General features: G+C 40.5%; 1 protein-coding gene across 7 annotated transcripts in view; it reads right to left on the reverse strand.

Moving 5' to 3' along the window:
* Positions 1-16,966, reverse strand: part of FAT3 (FAT atypical cadherin 3) — a 793,468-nt gene that overhangs the window by 410,794 nt on the left and 365,708 nt on the right. For all 7 annotated transcript variants that reach the window (XM_049889556.1, XM_049889551.1, XM_049889553.1 and 4 more), the window contains exon 3: positions 13,167-13,481. In XM_049889556.1, coding sequence (XP_049745513.1) covers positions 13,167-13,481 — 315 coding nt within the window. The remainder of the gene's footprint in view (positions 1-13,166; positions 13,482-16,966) is intronic.

Here is a 16,966-nt window from a genome sequence, read left to right on the forward strand (position 1 = left end):
AAGAACATCAAAGACACAAGGAAAATATTAATCCAAGAGACAAAAAGGGCTATATAAACCAGAGACTCCATCAGCCTGAGAACAGAAGAACCAATGACCGCCTGACAGGGAACACAACAGAAAGTCCCTGACGGAGCAGGAGAAAAATGGGGTGCAGAACTCAAATTCTAAAAAGGCCAGACTTAATGGTCTGACTGAGACTGGAGGAACCCCAGAAAACATGTCCCCCGTACTCCTTGTTAACCCAGAACTAAAAACATTCCCAAAGCGAACTCTTCAGACAAAGAACAGACCAGGCTATAAGACACAGAGTGATACTCATGAAGAGTGTGCTTCTTAGTTCAAGTAGATGGTGTACTAAATGGCAGCTCCTGTCCGGAGGTGAGATGAGAAGGCAGAAAAGGATAGGAGTTTGTTGAACGAACACGGGATATCCGGGGTGGAAAGGAGGAATGTGCTGTCACATTATAGGTGTCACATTATAGGGATAGCAACTAGGGTCACATAACAATGTGTATATAAATTTTAGTATGAGAAACTAACTTGAGCTGTAAACTTTCACCTAAAGCACAATTAAAAAAAAAAAAAGTGTCCACAGGTGGGAATCATCTCTCTGAGATTTTAAGCCTAGTGTCTTTTTTACTACACCTGAAACACTGTCTTCACTTCCCATGTTCACCTCAGAGTCACAAAGTCCTGGCCAATTGTATCTCCACAGTGTCTCTCCCTTAAGTTCCCGTCTTTCCATTTCCTTCAACGCTGCTGTCATTTATAGCCTCAAAGACTATCTGAGGTAGAGGTGGTCTCAGGCCCCTCAACAGTAAATAAATATCATCTTTCCTTCAGTATTAGGCTGAAAGGGATGCCAAGTGTGGGCACAGTCTGAAAGGGTGCTACAATTGATTAATAATGTCTGCCATGGGAGCAGGAAATAGGGATTGTGAGTATTTATGCCAGGTCTTGATTCTTGTCCAAACGCTTTGATTTACAGATAAGGATTCTAAGGCCTGCAGCTTTGAAGTCAACTTTGTCCACTGTTAGTGGCAGGGACTAGACTAAAATATGGATCACCAACTACTACTACTACTAGTGTTCTTTCCAGGGCATTATACTATTTTATTCTTGGGAAACAGAAATATCTAAAATAAGGAGGTTTCTAGAAGCCTGAAAGAGGGCTCTCTCTTTAGACCCATCACAGTCTAATTTTCAGCCACAATTCAATTTAGACAATTACACACATGGTGAGTCAACATAGCAGACAGATGCAATCTTACATGAATGCAATGAACTGATAGGTAAAGTGTTATTTTTATTTGTAGTTTGAAAACAACAATATCTAAGATCTTAATCATACAGCATGGGTACCTAGTTAGCCAAAAAAATTTAGAACACTCTGCACATGTGAATAAAATAGTATCCAGAAGGCAAAGAAGATAATATTTAACATTTATTGAGAGTTTACTATGTGTTAAATATTTTTAAAGTACTTTACATATATTAATTCATTTATCTTCATGACAAGGCCATTTGTTAGATACTATAGCCCCATTTTACACAGAGAAGGAAACTGAAGCAAGAGAAGTTAAGTAACTTGCCCAACATCATACAGCTAGAGAGTGATAGCGCTGGGATTCAAACCCAGAGAAGTCTGGTTCCAGCGCCCAAGCTCTTAAGCACTACTCTATGTGGCTTCTCTCCCTCCCAGGGTTATCTGAAGGAGAATGCCTATAAGTGGCAAAGTGCTTAAAAGATACTTGTCATTTTGCTACAAAGTAATGATACTGCCACCACTAACTCACCAAGCACTGGTTTCGTAATTTTATTGTCAGAGTTTCGTATGTTTTCCTAGGATAATCTACTTCAATGTGAATAAAATTTATGGATTTCCAAGATACATATACATTGTTTTAAGAATGTCAAGAAGATAGAACAAAGTCATTCAAAAATGACAGAAGATGAGCAAAAGCAGGAGAATATAAAGTGGTAACGATCCTAAAACTTGACTTTAAGGCTGTCGAAGTCAGTGGTGAAATTACATTTCACCTGTAATAGCTCTTTGGGTACTGACTGTCAGTGTTTTTAAAGAAACGTACATCCAGAAAATCTGTTTTTAAAAGACTAAAAAATGGCAAAATAAATGAAACTCTGATGAGATCTTGATTTATAAGGCACCCTGAGATGCCAGTCAATACTAACTTCCATGTGTTAGTATTGGCCCTGCATACAAACACTCTCACCCGCCCCACCAGTCAGTCCCATAAGGTTTGATAGTGTCATCCTTGGAAGATCTCTCAGAAGTCCTGTAACGATTATAGTAATTCAAATGCCATCCAAGCCTCTCACCCAAGCCCCCATACAGTCAGACCTTTTAGAACTACCCAAGTCGATTAGATCACAGGTAGTACAAAACAAAGAAACAAATAACAAACTAACCAACTTAAAAAAAAAAAAAACCCTTTGCCATCAAGTTGATTCTGACTCATAGCGCCCCTATAGAACAGAGTAGAGCTGCCCCATACGGTTTCCAAAGACTGTCTGATGGATTTGAACTGCCGACCTTTTAGTTAGCAGCTGTAGCACTTAACCACTATGCCACCAGGGTTTCCAACCAACTAAAAGGCAGGCTTAATTCTGCTAAATGTCTTAACATTTGGTCCAGTGAAAAGAACACTGGACTAGAAGTCAGTGGCCCTTGGTGCTGACAACTAGCTTCACTCCTTTAGGCAATCTGGCACCTTCCCATCTATACCCTGGATTGCACCTATAAAACAAAGAGTTGGTGCACGATCATCTGAAAGATTTCTCTGAGCACTAAAGCCCTAGGATCATTTATGTGTTTACTGAAGTGGCTCACACATTAAAAATTTGATGGCATTTGTTTTTAGCATCATGGGCCATTAATCAGACCAATTTTAGCTCTGTGTTGACCAGCTGGGTGACCTTGGGCACCTCACCTTAAGGGCCTAGAGCCCTAGCTTCTTCCCAGGATTGTAGTGAGAGCTAAATGAGAAAATACATTCAAACCCCAGTCAGGCACAGGGTACAGAGCAGATGTGCCCTGGGTTAAGTTTCTTCTTCTCACCTTCCCATCATTCCTTGAAGGAGGCGGCACATGGCAAGGAATATTTAGGAGATTTCCTAACAATAGCATGGAAGAATGGAGAGAGGCGTGTAGTGGTTTCAATTAAAATTCACTGTTTCCCTCAGAACAGAAGAAAGTAATAAACCATTGCAGTAAATTACTGCTGTGGAATTAACGCCTAGATAGAAGAAATAAAAGAGAAATTTATGACCTTAATCAATCTCTTTTTTTATACATATACCTCTCCATCATCTGCTTTATTTACGTGACTCTATCACCCTCCCAAATAATTCTCATTCATTTCACCACCAGCAGCTGAGCCCAGGGGCAGGATGGTTACCAAGGCACACCACCTCTCCTGCTCATCCCTCCTCAGTGGCTTGGCAGCATGGACAACCTAGCAACACTGTTAGCCTCATAGGATGACCCGGAAGAGCCATCTACGTGGTTAGGAAAGGCTCCAACCAGGGCCATGCAATCATTTCTGTCCTCCTTCTTCTCTTCCTTTTACCAAAGCTTCCATGCCTGCATGTAAAAAAAAAAAAAAAAAAGCAACAAAAAACCATATTTCTAATTAATAGTCACATTAACTCAAAGATTCAAATCTGCTTCTCACAAAGGGAGTAAAACGTGTGCTGTTTGTTGCCTACCTAGATGCCCTGTCCTATGAAACTTGACTTAACTTGGGGGTCAAAGATTTCCTTCCTATTACTGATGGTGGCACCAGTTCCCCCTGAGTTGAAGTCTTCTCAGTCCTATGATGCATCCAAAGATGGTGATCTGGGACACTGGTATAAGTCCCTTTGGATCTACCAGTTCACCGGGGCTTATAAATGAGCTGTGCATACTGGCTAGTGAGCCCAAAGACCTTAGCCTTAATCTGGACACATCACTGCAGAATCCCAATCAAGGTCAAATGAGAGTGTTTTTACTTTTCTTTTCCATCCACCTTTATTCCAGGAAAGAAACAATTCACATATTTACCCTTCAGAAAGCTGACAGAGCAAGAATGAATTTGGAGCTGTTTAAGCATTTCTTTCAAGGGAATAAACCCTGAAACCCTCAAAATAATCTCTTCATGCTGTTTTCTGAAAAAAAGCTGTGTAAAACTTACTCCGATGAGAATTTTGTTACCAACCAAATCCTCTCTCCAAATACTAGTTGTTGATAAAAATATAACTTTATCCACATTCATTCTGTTTGCAAATTTGTTATTGTTTTATTCTTTTTATTTCTAGTGGATTTGATTTCAAGTATTCATAAAAATCCATTGTCAATGATTCGATTCCAACTCATAGTGACCCTACAGGACAGAGTAGAAGCACCCCATAGGGTTTCCAAGGCTGTAATCTTTATGGAAGCAGGCTGCCACATCTCTCTCCTGAGGAGCAGCTGGTGGGTTCGAACCTCTGACCTTTCAGTTAGCAGCCAAGCATAAAGACTGCACGACCAGGGTCCTTTAGGTATTCATCCCATAAAAAACCCACTTCCGTAGAGTTGATTCCAACTCATGGTGACCCTATGGGACAGAGTAGACTGCCCCATATGGTTTCCAAGGAGTGCCTGGTGGATTTGAAATGCAGACCTTTTGGTTAGCAGCCATAGCTCTTAACCACTACACCAACAGGGTTTCCTCAAATACTCATAAAACCAAAAAAACCAAACCCACTGCCCTCGAGTCGATTCTGACTTGTAGTGACCCTATAGGACAAGGTAGAACTGCCCCATAGGGTTTCCAAGGAGTGCCTGGTGGATTCGAACTACCAACCTCTTGGTTAGCAGCCGTAGCTCTTAACCACTACACCACCAGGGTTTCCCAAATATTCATAGGGCTTTTAAAATACAAAGTACCTCTAGTCAGAGAGGAAAGTGAAAGCTAGCTTTGGATTTCTTTCCTTTTTTAATTTTATTTCACTTCATTTTATTGTTAACAGTATATGTGTTTGTGCGTGTATATAATTGTGTACACATATACATGTGTATGTGCACATGCATACTTTTTTTTTTTTTGATTAACAATACCATCACACCTCCATCACCAGTCTCTAATTTTGTACTTGGTGCTTTGCTAAGGACCATACAGAATGGGGTCCTGCAAAGTGTTACACATTAGTCTCAACGACTTTGTCCCCCCGGGGGCATCATATGATGTTTGAGGAGTGCTTTGGCATCTAGCAGGAGCCATGGTAGCGCAGTGGTTAAAACGCTGGGCTGCTAACCAAGAGGTTGGCAGTTTGTACCCACCAGCTGCTCTGAGAGAGGAAGATGTGGCAGTCTGCTTCCTTAAAGTTGTAGCCTTGGAAAACCTATGGGGCAGTTCTACTCTGAGTCAGAATCCACTGGATGGCAATGGGTTTAGGTTGTTTTTGGTTCTGACATCTAGTAGAGGACAAGGATGCTGCTAAACATCCTACGCTGCACAGAAGCCCTTCTCAGCAAAGAATTATCCGGTCTCACATGTCAATAGTGCCAAGGTTGAGAAACTCTGAAGTTGGTACCTACATTCATAACAGGTATCTGAACAAAATCAAGCCCCAGGAAAGCAGTGCCAGCCACCCTCAGAGTCCACACAGGAGACGGCATGCTGTCCTTTGTGATGGCCTGCCCTGAGCAAGCCCTCCGCACCTTCAGTCTCCCCCAGGCCACAGTTATAAGTTGATCGAATGCACAGCCTCACGGGGACATAATGACAGTGCAGAAAGTTTCCTTTGTCCTTGCTCATTTGGAGCACATTCATGTGAATGCAAAGGTCACTGCTGAATTTAAATAACCTTCTGTGATAAATCTGCATGAGCCCGATTTGTTCTACTGGACTTGTTGGATTAAATGAACACAATTTAATGTTCTATAGGACAAGGCCTCCTTTCATGGCTGAAAAGAGAGAGCCAGGGTGATTTACAGTTTCATACATACTCATTCACTATATTATCTGCTTCATGCTGGTACTTATGAATATCGGCTCATCATTCAGGGGCCATTTCTACTCATTCAGGGGAATTTAGCTTTCCATCGGGAAAGGCCATGCCAGCCAGGAAGAAACAAGGAATAAGAGGCTGTAACAAGACATTTCCACAATGTTCACTTTGTATAAAAAACACTAATATTCATACCCTTGTCCTTCATCTTGTTTTTGCTTTTAATCTCAATATATACATGAAGTAAGAGTTCCTTCTGTTTTCCAGTAAAAGCGGTGTTCTAAGCAGAGTACCACCCAGTAGGTCTGTGCAGAAACCTAAGGCTTAGCCTATTTAGGGTACCTGATTATTTTTGAGCAGCACTCTTATGAGCGAACATCTTTCTTTACAATGATATGCTAAAAAAATGCTTGTTTATTCGTTAAAGTTGGTCTGAATGAACTTTGTTTAGTAAAGAATTCTACTTAATTGAACATATTTGGAAATAATAAAGTGTATCCAAACATAATACAACTCAGGTTTTTTATTAACCCCAATTCTTAGGAATCAGTGATTCTTCACTCACTGTCAGTTAAAGAGACAAGATTTTCATTTTTTCTCCACTTAACAAAACAGAAAGTAGAAGCAAGAGCATGAGAGTTGATTTTGGGGGCGGGTTGGGAGAGCATTTTGAATTTAGAGTCAACTTTCAAAACTCTAACACTATAAAATCCAGTTGTCGTTTTGTCAACTGTGACTCATGGCGACTCCATGTGTGTCAGAGTAAAACCGTGCTCCATATGGTTTTCAAGGACCGATTTTTTGGAAGTAGATTGCAAAGACTCTCTTCCAGGGCACCTCCGGGTGGACTTTCAGTTAGCAGCAGATCATATTAACCATTTGCACCACCCAGGGACTCCCCAGCATTACTAGAAGGCACTAGAATATGGACAAATTGTCTAAAGTCAGCTACCTTATCCTCAGGTCTATCTCTCAGTACCTTGTTACCTCCCTCCTCTTCTGTTTCCCTTTGGTTACAACAAATAATTCTTGAGCCTTGATCACCAGACTTCCAAGAGAGCAGCATCAGTACCTTGAGGGAATTTGCTAGAAATGCAAACTACCGGGCTGTACCCCAGGGATCTGCATTCTAACAAGCATGCTAAGCTATTATTATTATCACACTGAAGCTTGAGAAGCCCTGGTCTAAGTTTCTTTTTACTCCTCCCATTAACACTTACCTCTGCTGTGTCTTAAGCCAAACACCACAAAAAGCAAAAACCAAACCCACTGCCATTGCAACCCATAGCAACTCTATAGGACAGGGTGGAACTGCCCCATAAAGTTTCCAGGGAGCACTTGGTAGATTCAAACTGCTGACCTGTTGGTTAGCAGCTGAACTCTTAACCACCAAGCCGCCAGGGTTTCCAAATACCACATAGCAATCTGCTATTATTTGGAGTCAGTTAACAAACTAAGGATACCCAATATTTTAATAAGGTACTTCCTTCCCATTTTAATAGGGAAAAAATCTAAACCCACAGGAATCCATCATTAAGGATAGAATTATAGGCATCCCTGCAGGAGACACGCTTTTGAAGGGCATCTTCTCTTCCTCTCATGAAGGGCAGCTAGTTTACACAGACATAAAACATATTTTAGCCAGGTTTATTCAAACATACTCACAAAAAAAAAGGAAAGAAAAAAAGCTGAGTTTCACCTCCACTGAAACTCAGGTAGAGATCCTGGGGAACGTACCATGGGCCAAAGGAGACATAGTAATTGCAGAAAGGAACTGAGAAAAGGCCAAGCCATGAATAATCTAACATCAGAAAATGTGGGTCAAGCAAGAACGGCTTTCAAAGGCTCTGAATACAGCATAGCTGCTCTTGGGTCTATATGTAACCGAGGCAAAGAATCAAGGGATCTCTCGGACGTATGTGTTTTCTAACTTAAGGCCTCTGAGAACAGAGATAAAGAGCTTAAGACTTTTTAGAACGTAACATTAACAAACTTAAAAAAGAAAAGTGATGTTCATATTTGCTACTTCTATTATCTTACAACACTTCAGACATTCATAACTCTTTAAAAATACCAATCCCTAATCCCCAGTGATATAATGCCTCTCAAACTAGCTCATGTAGCAATGGTTGGGTTTTCAACATTCACTTAATTTGCTTCTGTTCTGTCACACTCTGGATAGTCTTCTGGCTTTTGAACCTTCTTTCTCTGCAGATCTACCCGTTCTTAGGACCAACATCAGCTGTACCAAACCCAACCTGTCACTCTCAAGTCGATTCCGACTTATGGAGACCCTATAGGACAGAGGAGAACTGCCCCATAGGGTTTCCAAGGAGTGTCTGGTGCATTTGAACTGCCTACTTTTTGGTTAGCAGCTGTGCCACCAGGGCCCCAACATCAGCTGTGTGAAGTGATTATTCTAGGTAGCACAGGCCTCCTCTGCTCTGACATATTACCCTGTTTACTGCCTATATGAATCTCAATGAGTTTGACCATTTATTTTTATAAACTGCTTTATACTGTTGCTCAAGTCCTATCTTTCCCATGAGACTAAAATTCCCTGAGTGCAGAAACTTTCTTATACTTTTTTTATATCAACCCGCCTCCAACACCCAGGGTCTAGAACTGCCATGGTACACAATACTGCATAATACACTTCTTAAAATACAACTGAAAATTTCAGTGTTGTATGCCAACTAGTAAGGTAAGGCAGCGCTGCCTTTCAAGTATGTCTTCCTCAAAAGACAGTGAAATTCTGAAGCAGGATGCTTGCAGCTTACACTTCTATGCAGTGAAGAATGGGAGATAACAATAATATAATTAAAAACCCCAAACTCATTGCCATCTCATCAATTCTGACTCATGCGACCCCATGTGTAACAAGGAGAACTTTTACATAGGGTTTTCTTCGCTCTAATCTTTATGGAAGCAGATCACCAGGCCTTTTTTCCACAGTGGTGCTGGGTGGGTTCAAACCCTCAACTTTTAGAGTACTAGTTGAGTGCAAACCATTTGTGACATTTAGATACCTTAAATAATGATATTATTATTTGTAATTTATTAAATAGTAATAATAAAAAAAATTTATTATTATTATTATTTTTTTAATAGCTAGCATTTATTGAGTGCTCTAGTAAATGCTGGCACTGTGCTAAGTGTTTCCATACTATGTTGTTAGCTGCCACCAAGTTGGCCCCCAACTCTTGACAACTCCATGCACAAAAGAATGAAATGATGCCCTGGTCCTGTGCCACTGCCGTGATCAGTTGTAGATCAGACCATTGTGATCCACAAGGTTTTCATTGGCTGACTTACGGAAGTAGATCTCTGGGCCTTTCTTCTATCTTAGTCTGGAAGCTCTGCCGAAACCTGTTCAACATCATAGCACCACTTAAGCCTCTACTGACAGATGAGTGGTAGCTGTGTATGAGGTGCACTGGTGGGGAATCAAAATAGGTCTCTGGAATGAAAGGCAAGAATTATACCACTGAATCACCACTGCCCTCTTCCATACTATGTTGTTGCTCTTAGCTGTTGTAGAGTCAGCCCTTACTCAAGGTGCCTCATGCACAATGGGATCAGGCCTCTGTGGTCCATAGGGTTTTTATTGGCTGATTTTTTGAAAATAAATTGCCAGGCCTTTCTTCCTAGTCCATTTTATTCTAGAAGCTCTGCTGAAACCTGTTCAGTATCATAGCAACACATGAGCCTTCACTGACAGCTGGGCGATGGCTCCAACTGAAATCCCTTGGCCGGGAATCAAACTCAAGCCTTCCACATGGAAGGTGAGAATCCCACCACTGAAACACCACTTTCTTCTTGACCAAAATAAACATTCTGAAGTCCTAGAGAAAGCCTCCGCCTCTGAATGTTACCCAGGCATCTCTTACTTATTTCCCAAGTCAGTCTGGTTGACCACTGAGTGGCTGGCTTGGGTGTTCATTGCAAGTGCTTGAACGAAGCAAGGCTCCTGCTCATCCAAAGGGAAAAGTGAACATCAGTCTGTTGGGTGTATCCTCCTTAGAACACAAGGTCAAGATGCTGGTTATCAATTACCTAAACCATGCATGCAAGGAGGCTACATTTGATTTAATTCAATTGTTCAGCATGGAATTAATCATGGGTTCTCTACATAGGCCAGAAAGGACCTCATAAGATTACAGCTTTTGTTTTAATTCTTGGGCTGCAGGAATTACTGAAAAAGGTCCACAAACTACTGATTCTACGTGATTCTAGATCTGGTAGGGAAAAAAAAAATGGTTCTTTGGGTGGTGAACAGAGCGTTCATTAGAGAAAGCTCTCCTTCTTGGGTCCGGGACTTCTGTTATGTGCTGAAAGATGCACACCATAAGTATCGACATTGAGTTTGTATTAATCATTTTAATCTTTATTATGTAGTTCATTGCAAAAATAAAACTCTACTACAGTAGAAGGAATGAAAGGTCAGTTTACTAGGGTCAACACTAAATTGAAAAAGTCTAATGCACAATTCTTTCCTAAATACTCGTTAGCTACACATCTGGCTTCATTACTGAAATGTGTTATATTGACCAAACCCTGTGCAGTAAGATCATTCTTCATTTTCCAGTAAGAGCTTGAGGTCCAAAGAGAATAAACAAGGTAACTGTATTCACTGTTAAACAATAAGAATGGGGTATCAACTTTTGCTGGGGGTGGGGCGTTCTATGTGCCAGGCAACTATGCTAAGTAAGCATTTCACAGGAAGACTCCTATATTCCTTGCGATAATCCGTTCTCACTGAAAACTGAAATTCAGAGAGGTTCAATAACTTGCCCAAGGTCACAAAGCTGGAGAGGCCAGGTCTGTATGACTTAGTCTGTTTTCCCTCCTATAGTCTCAAGTATTTCCCAGTTAGGAGGTGGCAGAGATTTGAAACCCAGGACTTCTAACCTCAAATGCTACTCCCTCCACAAAGCCCTCCCTGATCATCACTGCCTCTAATCCCATGTGTGAGACCCCACTACCAAATCAATTATTGCACACTTTCACTATAAGTATTTGTTAATTATTCTATTAATTTCATACAACTTTGGGTCCCTGAAAGGCTGGGACAACATTTTAAGTTTATATTCTTATTTATTAGATCTTTGCTTGGAAACGAGTAGGCACAATAAATGCTTGATTAATGAATAAATGGAGAAACAAAATCCAGTGTTTTCTTATCATGTGCCTAAGAATTACAAAGTACGTTATATACTCATTTTAGACAACTAGGGAAGTTAGACTAAAATGTCACTGCTGGCACAAATGCTTCTAAAAAAATCTCAGGCAAGGACAGAGAAATTATGAATATGATTAAGGCTCTTATGCAATGTAAGCCAAATTGTGATAATATAGGGCTCCTTGACAAGTTATGTGAAAACTTTTAAAACTACATAAAAGAAAGCTTTAGTGACATGAGTCTACGTGTTCTTCTCTGCACATAATATGCAGTGTAAGTCTGTGACAATTATTCTTTCTGTATTTTCAGTCCTAAGTGGAGGAAGAGAACAGTTCAAACAGCCCTTTTGCAGTATCTTTTAACCTACTAAAAAGATGGTACTGGGCTCCTTATTAATGACTTAACAACTCAAGTAGCAAGAGGATCAAAATTGGAGATGTGGAATATGATGGGAGGGGGGGAGGTGGGGGTGTTTCAGGCTTACCAGTGCTGTGAAATGTGAAGATGTCTGTGCCCTGAACTCCTTTACTGGGATATATATATATATATTTTTTTTTTTTTTCAGTCTTTGTTTATTCTGCCCCTCCCCCCACTTTCTAAAATGTCTCCATTCTTTTCTCTCTCACCACATTTCATGGAGCTCTTGCTGTAACAAGAAAGTGAGTCAGGAGAGCTTCACAGCACAGCTCAGGGGCTGCTCAGATGTACGGAGATCACCCCTCAGCGGGGCTCTGAGAGATTGGGCTAGGCTCCAAACCCCTGAGTCCTCTCGTTCAAGTTCAAACAGACCTCACACACAGTAGCTGAAGACCACTCTTTTATAATGAAATGAAAGTCAGATCCTGATTCAACCCTGTTAGGCAAAAGTCTACTTAACAAAATGATCCATTCATAATTAGAGAAAATCAATAGTTTCAGGGAAAAAAACCTTGGCATTCTCTTCAGATTATGTTAATATGCATTTGACATTTATAAAATGCTTGGGATTCAGCTTTATGCTTTTACTTTGACAAATACAGGCAGGAGAAATAACTATTAACTGTATCAACAGTCCACTAGGAAAGCTGAATCTGCGTCCACATCAACAAACATCAACCTAGCCTAACTTTCTGACCAGTATCAACTCACTCGTCCAGAGTAAAATATCAACAGAATATTTTTTACAGTATTCTAAACTTCAGTTAATTAAAACCTTATCCATTGCAACTCCCATTCTTTTATTTTTCAACCCTTGCTCAGGTTCTTAAAAGAAAGAAACGGATCACATGTAAGCAACGAACTGCTGAGATCTACTCTGCAAAGCATGTCCCAGTGTGCATACTTGTCTCAGAATGCGTTCAACCAAACCTCACAATTCTATTCATCCTTAGGCTTTTCTGATCCTCATTCAACAAATTAAACTTTCACTGCAATCTCTAGAAAATTTTTTAGCAAAATCAGAAAATTAAATTTTTGCATATTTTCTGCAAAGATTGAGACACTAAGTTCTGAATACTGGCACTTCATTGATGGGTAGTTGAGCAATCTCAAGAAAATCGGGGGCTTCAAGTTCAGACTTTCTGGAGATCACATGGGGAGCTGGACAAAGGCCAAGCAAAGGAGAAGCTCCCAGAGGCAGAGGTGGCCCAGACAGCTTTACCCACAGAACCCAGCATGGGCCAGGGCACTCTCTCCCAAGAAAGAGAAGGGGCAGTAGTGTCTCTGAGGGCCTGGGAGCCACTTTTTGTCATTATAAGTAAAGTAAATCTAATGCCAATACCGTGCTTTCTGAGAAAGCCTCTGATTTCTCTGAGATCACTTCCCTTCAGCGTCAGCTGAAATTAAAACCTACCAGACAGAGTTCAGCTTACTTTTTCAGAAACTATACTCAGAAAGGAAGATGCTGTTTCCCAGACAATAAAATAAATAAGCTGGTATAGCAAGTGTCAGGCTGATGGATTTCAAAGCTGGATGACCAACTGAAAATGTGATAAGAGTATTCCCTTACCTGTTTTGATATTGATGGCAAAAAAATTCTGAGGATTCCCACTTGTAATCCTGTATGTCAGTTTTTCGTTGGAACTGGAGTCAGGATCCTCAGCCTGGATCTGAATGACAGATACATCCTTTGGAGAGTTTTCCATGACAACAGGATAAAAAATAGGTTCCGAGGTCAGTGGGGCATTGTCGTTCACATCTTCAATTTCAATGTAGACCTCAATAGTGGAATAGAGTGGAACAACACCCCGATCTGTGGCATACACTGTCAGCCAGTACGACCCCATTGTCTCTCGATCAAGAATGTCTGCAGTAGTGATGACCCCTATGAGAAAACAAAGACAGGATGATTGCTACAGGGAAAATGAAAGGCATTGAGTAAATAATCCCAAATTCAGAAGGGCTGTTAAATGCTCGGCTGTTAACCAAAAGGCGGGTGGTTCGAACCTACCAGCCACTACACAGGAGAAAGATGTGGCAGTCTGCTTCCATAAAGGGTCCCCTTGGAACCCTATGGGGCAGTTCAGAATTGATTTGATGGCAACTAGTGCTTTTTTTTTTTTTTTAAGTAACCTTAAAAAAAAAACCTTGGCATATAAAAAAACCAAAATTCCTAATACAAAGTTAAATTAAGATGCCACTCTTTACATAACAAAATAATTTTCTTTTTTTTTTTTATATTAAATAGTTCTATCATTTGTGAAGTATTGTTACATTCATAAATACTTTATTTTGAATTTGGGGAATAAACATGTCTCAACACACATACTCAAAAAAAAACAATATGGAACAATAGGAAGAGAGTGAGCTTGGAGTCAAACATTTCCATGTTGCACGGGAAATCAGTGCAATATAAGGTCACTATCTCAGTTTGACCTAATATTGCATTGATTCTCCATGCAACAAAACCTCTTCTACGATCAATTATCAATCTAATCTCTTCATTCACAAAAACCAAAAATTTTTTTCAAATGTTCTTTTGCCTGTTATGATGAAAACATTTTGCATGCAAAGCTGTAAACCTCCTTCATACTGCTACCCTGTAAATCAAATGACACAGTAATTCCACAATAATCAGAGAAGAAGCCATGCAACACACTTTATGAATGAGCTGTATCCCCATCACGAACTCTCCGAAGGGCCCTAAGTAAACTCAGAGCCACTTTCAGAAAGGCTCATGGACAATTATTTTAAATTAGAAGCAGAAAAATGCCCAACCTGCCTTTCCCATTTCACGGTTGAAACAAGTGCCAACCAGGAAATCCAATGTCTGCCAGAAAAGTGAAAGTAAAAACAGAGTGATCTTCTATGTCTTTAAAGCCCTCACCATAATCCCCAAACTAGAGAAAATCACAACGGGGCAAGACCATAACCAATGTCCACTATGTTAAGGTAACTTTGGGTCCTGGGTAACAAAAACTCTACGAGGAGTCAGGATGCTCATGGAAAGTGTTGAATTCATGTAAATTTCTATACCCTAAAAGAGATCCATGGAAAAGGGCAAGAAATAGCTCTCCAACTCTTCCCTGAATCCTCTGAATTCTTGTTTCTCTGTTGAACTTTTAACTAAATTAGGCACATAACTTGGCCCATAGACCATGCATAAGCAAATTATCAAGTAGAACAACTGTGAGGGAATGAGGTATCTGTCCAAAAGAAAATTAGGCTTGAATACTCAGTTGCCTTAAACTAGAATAGCTAAGATATTCAAGGAGAGATAACCCAACTGATGTTGAAGTTTCAGCCCCAAAGTTATTCACCAAAAAACCCTGCACAGCGTCATGCCATGCGAAAAAAGGCAATGTTAAATATCCTCACTGGGAATACGTAAAACATCACGGGTTCCTGTAGAACCATGAGTGAGACACAGTAGATATGCCAATATGGCACTAGATGAGTAGATAACAGAGTAAGAAGAAAAAAAGGAAGAGTAAAAAAATAATGATTTTAAACAGTTCTGTGTGCTCACTGACTGAAAAATAGGTGACTTGATAAACTGGGTTGAGAGAGGGTACAATATCAACGTTACGTTAAGGTCCGGAGAGGGCTCTGGGAGCTGAAGACCTGGCCTGGCACGAATGTCCCTATGAGTACAGGACACAGGCTGATCATAGTCTTATGGGACACTCACAGCCGTGGTAGCTGGGCGTCACCAAACAGACATGGGTGGTGCTGCCCCCACGGAAATAGGAGTGCTTCTGCTCAGATTACAATCCCACTACATCAGAAGAGGGATGGGTGACAGGGCAAGCAGTCTCTGAAATGAAGACAAAGGGCAGTTTGATGTGAGCTACGGTGGGAGACATGGGTGGCAAAAATGCTCTATGGAAGCTCTGAACATCTCTTGACCTGAGGTCTCACATTTCGGTTCACAAGAATTTTCTAGACACTGTGCTGGACAGTGGTGGAACAGAGATAAATGAGAGAGGGTCTTTGTCCTCAAGGGGCTCAATCTTACTAAGAAGACAGAACTCTAATGAGAAAAGGTCTACTGAGGGGAAAACTCCACAGCCTCACCTGGTTTAGACTGATATCTTGGGACAAAAATCTGGTCCTAATGTGCATGGGGTCACCATGAGTCAGGAGCCAACTCAACAGCAGCTAACAACATCTCACCGAAGGTCCCAAAGCTAATTGCGGAAGAATCCAGGTTTGTCTGCCTCTTATGCCCTAGTTACAGATCCAGACTCCATTACTTATGACCTGTTTGACTCTGGACAACGTATTTAACCCAAGCAAGCTTAGATTTACTACCCATCTCTCAGTGTTGTAGTGATCATTAAATGTATACAAAAAGCTTGGCAAAATGCTTCCAACATAGTAGATGCTGAATACATGTTAAATTAGTGTGAATCTGAACAGCAAATACCACAAGCCTTGAAAACAGTAACCACGGTCCAAAGTAAAGGACCATCTTGGGAGGTGAAAAGTTTGGAAAGGACTGTCGTGTTAGATGTTTTTCCTTCTCTGGTCATGTGGCATTCTTGCATAGTCTTTAGGATTTGTCCACGACATACACCTTTTCAGGAAAGTACTTGGCCTGTTCAGGGAACAGCAAAGTAAGGTCCCTAAGAAGAAAATATAACTCCAGAAGCAACAAAATCAAAGAACTAAAAATAAAAAGGTTTGGACAGCTTTGTCTGCCACCTTGCCTGTTCACCCACCATGCACGTGTGTATAAACACAATACACGGATGTGCAGTCACAGAATTGCTCTGTGATCCCCTGAAGTCACTTAATTTTCTTTTCTTCCACCTGTCAAACTGGAAGATGGTATATGACAAGCATTAGACATTAAAGGATTTTTGAGAAGTCCTTGGATGATAGGCATCCACTAATGCAAATTAAAATATATGGATGACATTTCACTCTATTTTTTAATGAAGGTTCAGACATGTCCCCTAGATACCAGAATTCTCTCTCTCTAAAATAAAGCATGTCTATGGCTATATTTACTCATTAACTAGAAATGAAAATGAGTATCTTAGAAAACAGTGTTCAGGTGTCAATTTCATGATCCAAAAATCTGAGGACAAAATGAAAAGTGTGACTTGGGAATGTGTTAACAATTATTGTAAGACTCATTCAAGGCTTTACATTAATCACATTAACACAACTGATGTCTAGTGATAATATGCCCTCATTTCCTCTGTGCCCTCACAGCTAATGATGATCTACAGGGTCACAACTGAGATATAAATACACGTGACCTTTTCTATCAACGAAAACCTCACTTTTGAGGTTGACCAAGGATTTCCGAAATCATATGTCCTGAGCCCTTAACCTTGTAACAACCACCATCGTTACCTC

The sequence above is a fragment of the Elephas maximus genome, chromosome 7 (genome assembly GCF_024166365.1).
Source record: "Elephas maximus indicus isolate mEleMax1 chromosome 7, mEleMax1 primary haplotype, whole genome shotgun sequence".
Classification (NCBI taxonomy): Eukaryota; Metazoa; Chordata; class Mammalia; order Proboscidea; family Elephantidae; genus Elephas; species Elephas maximus.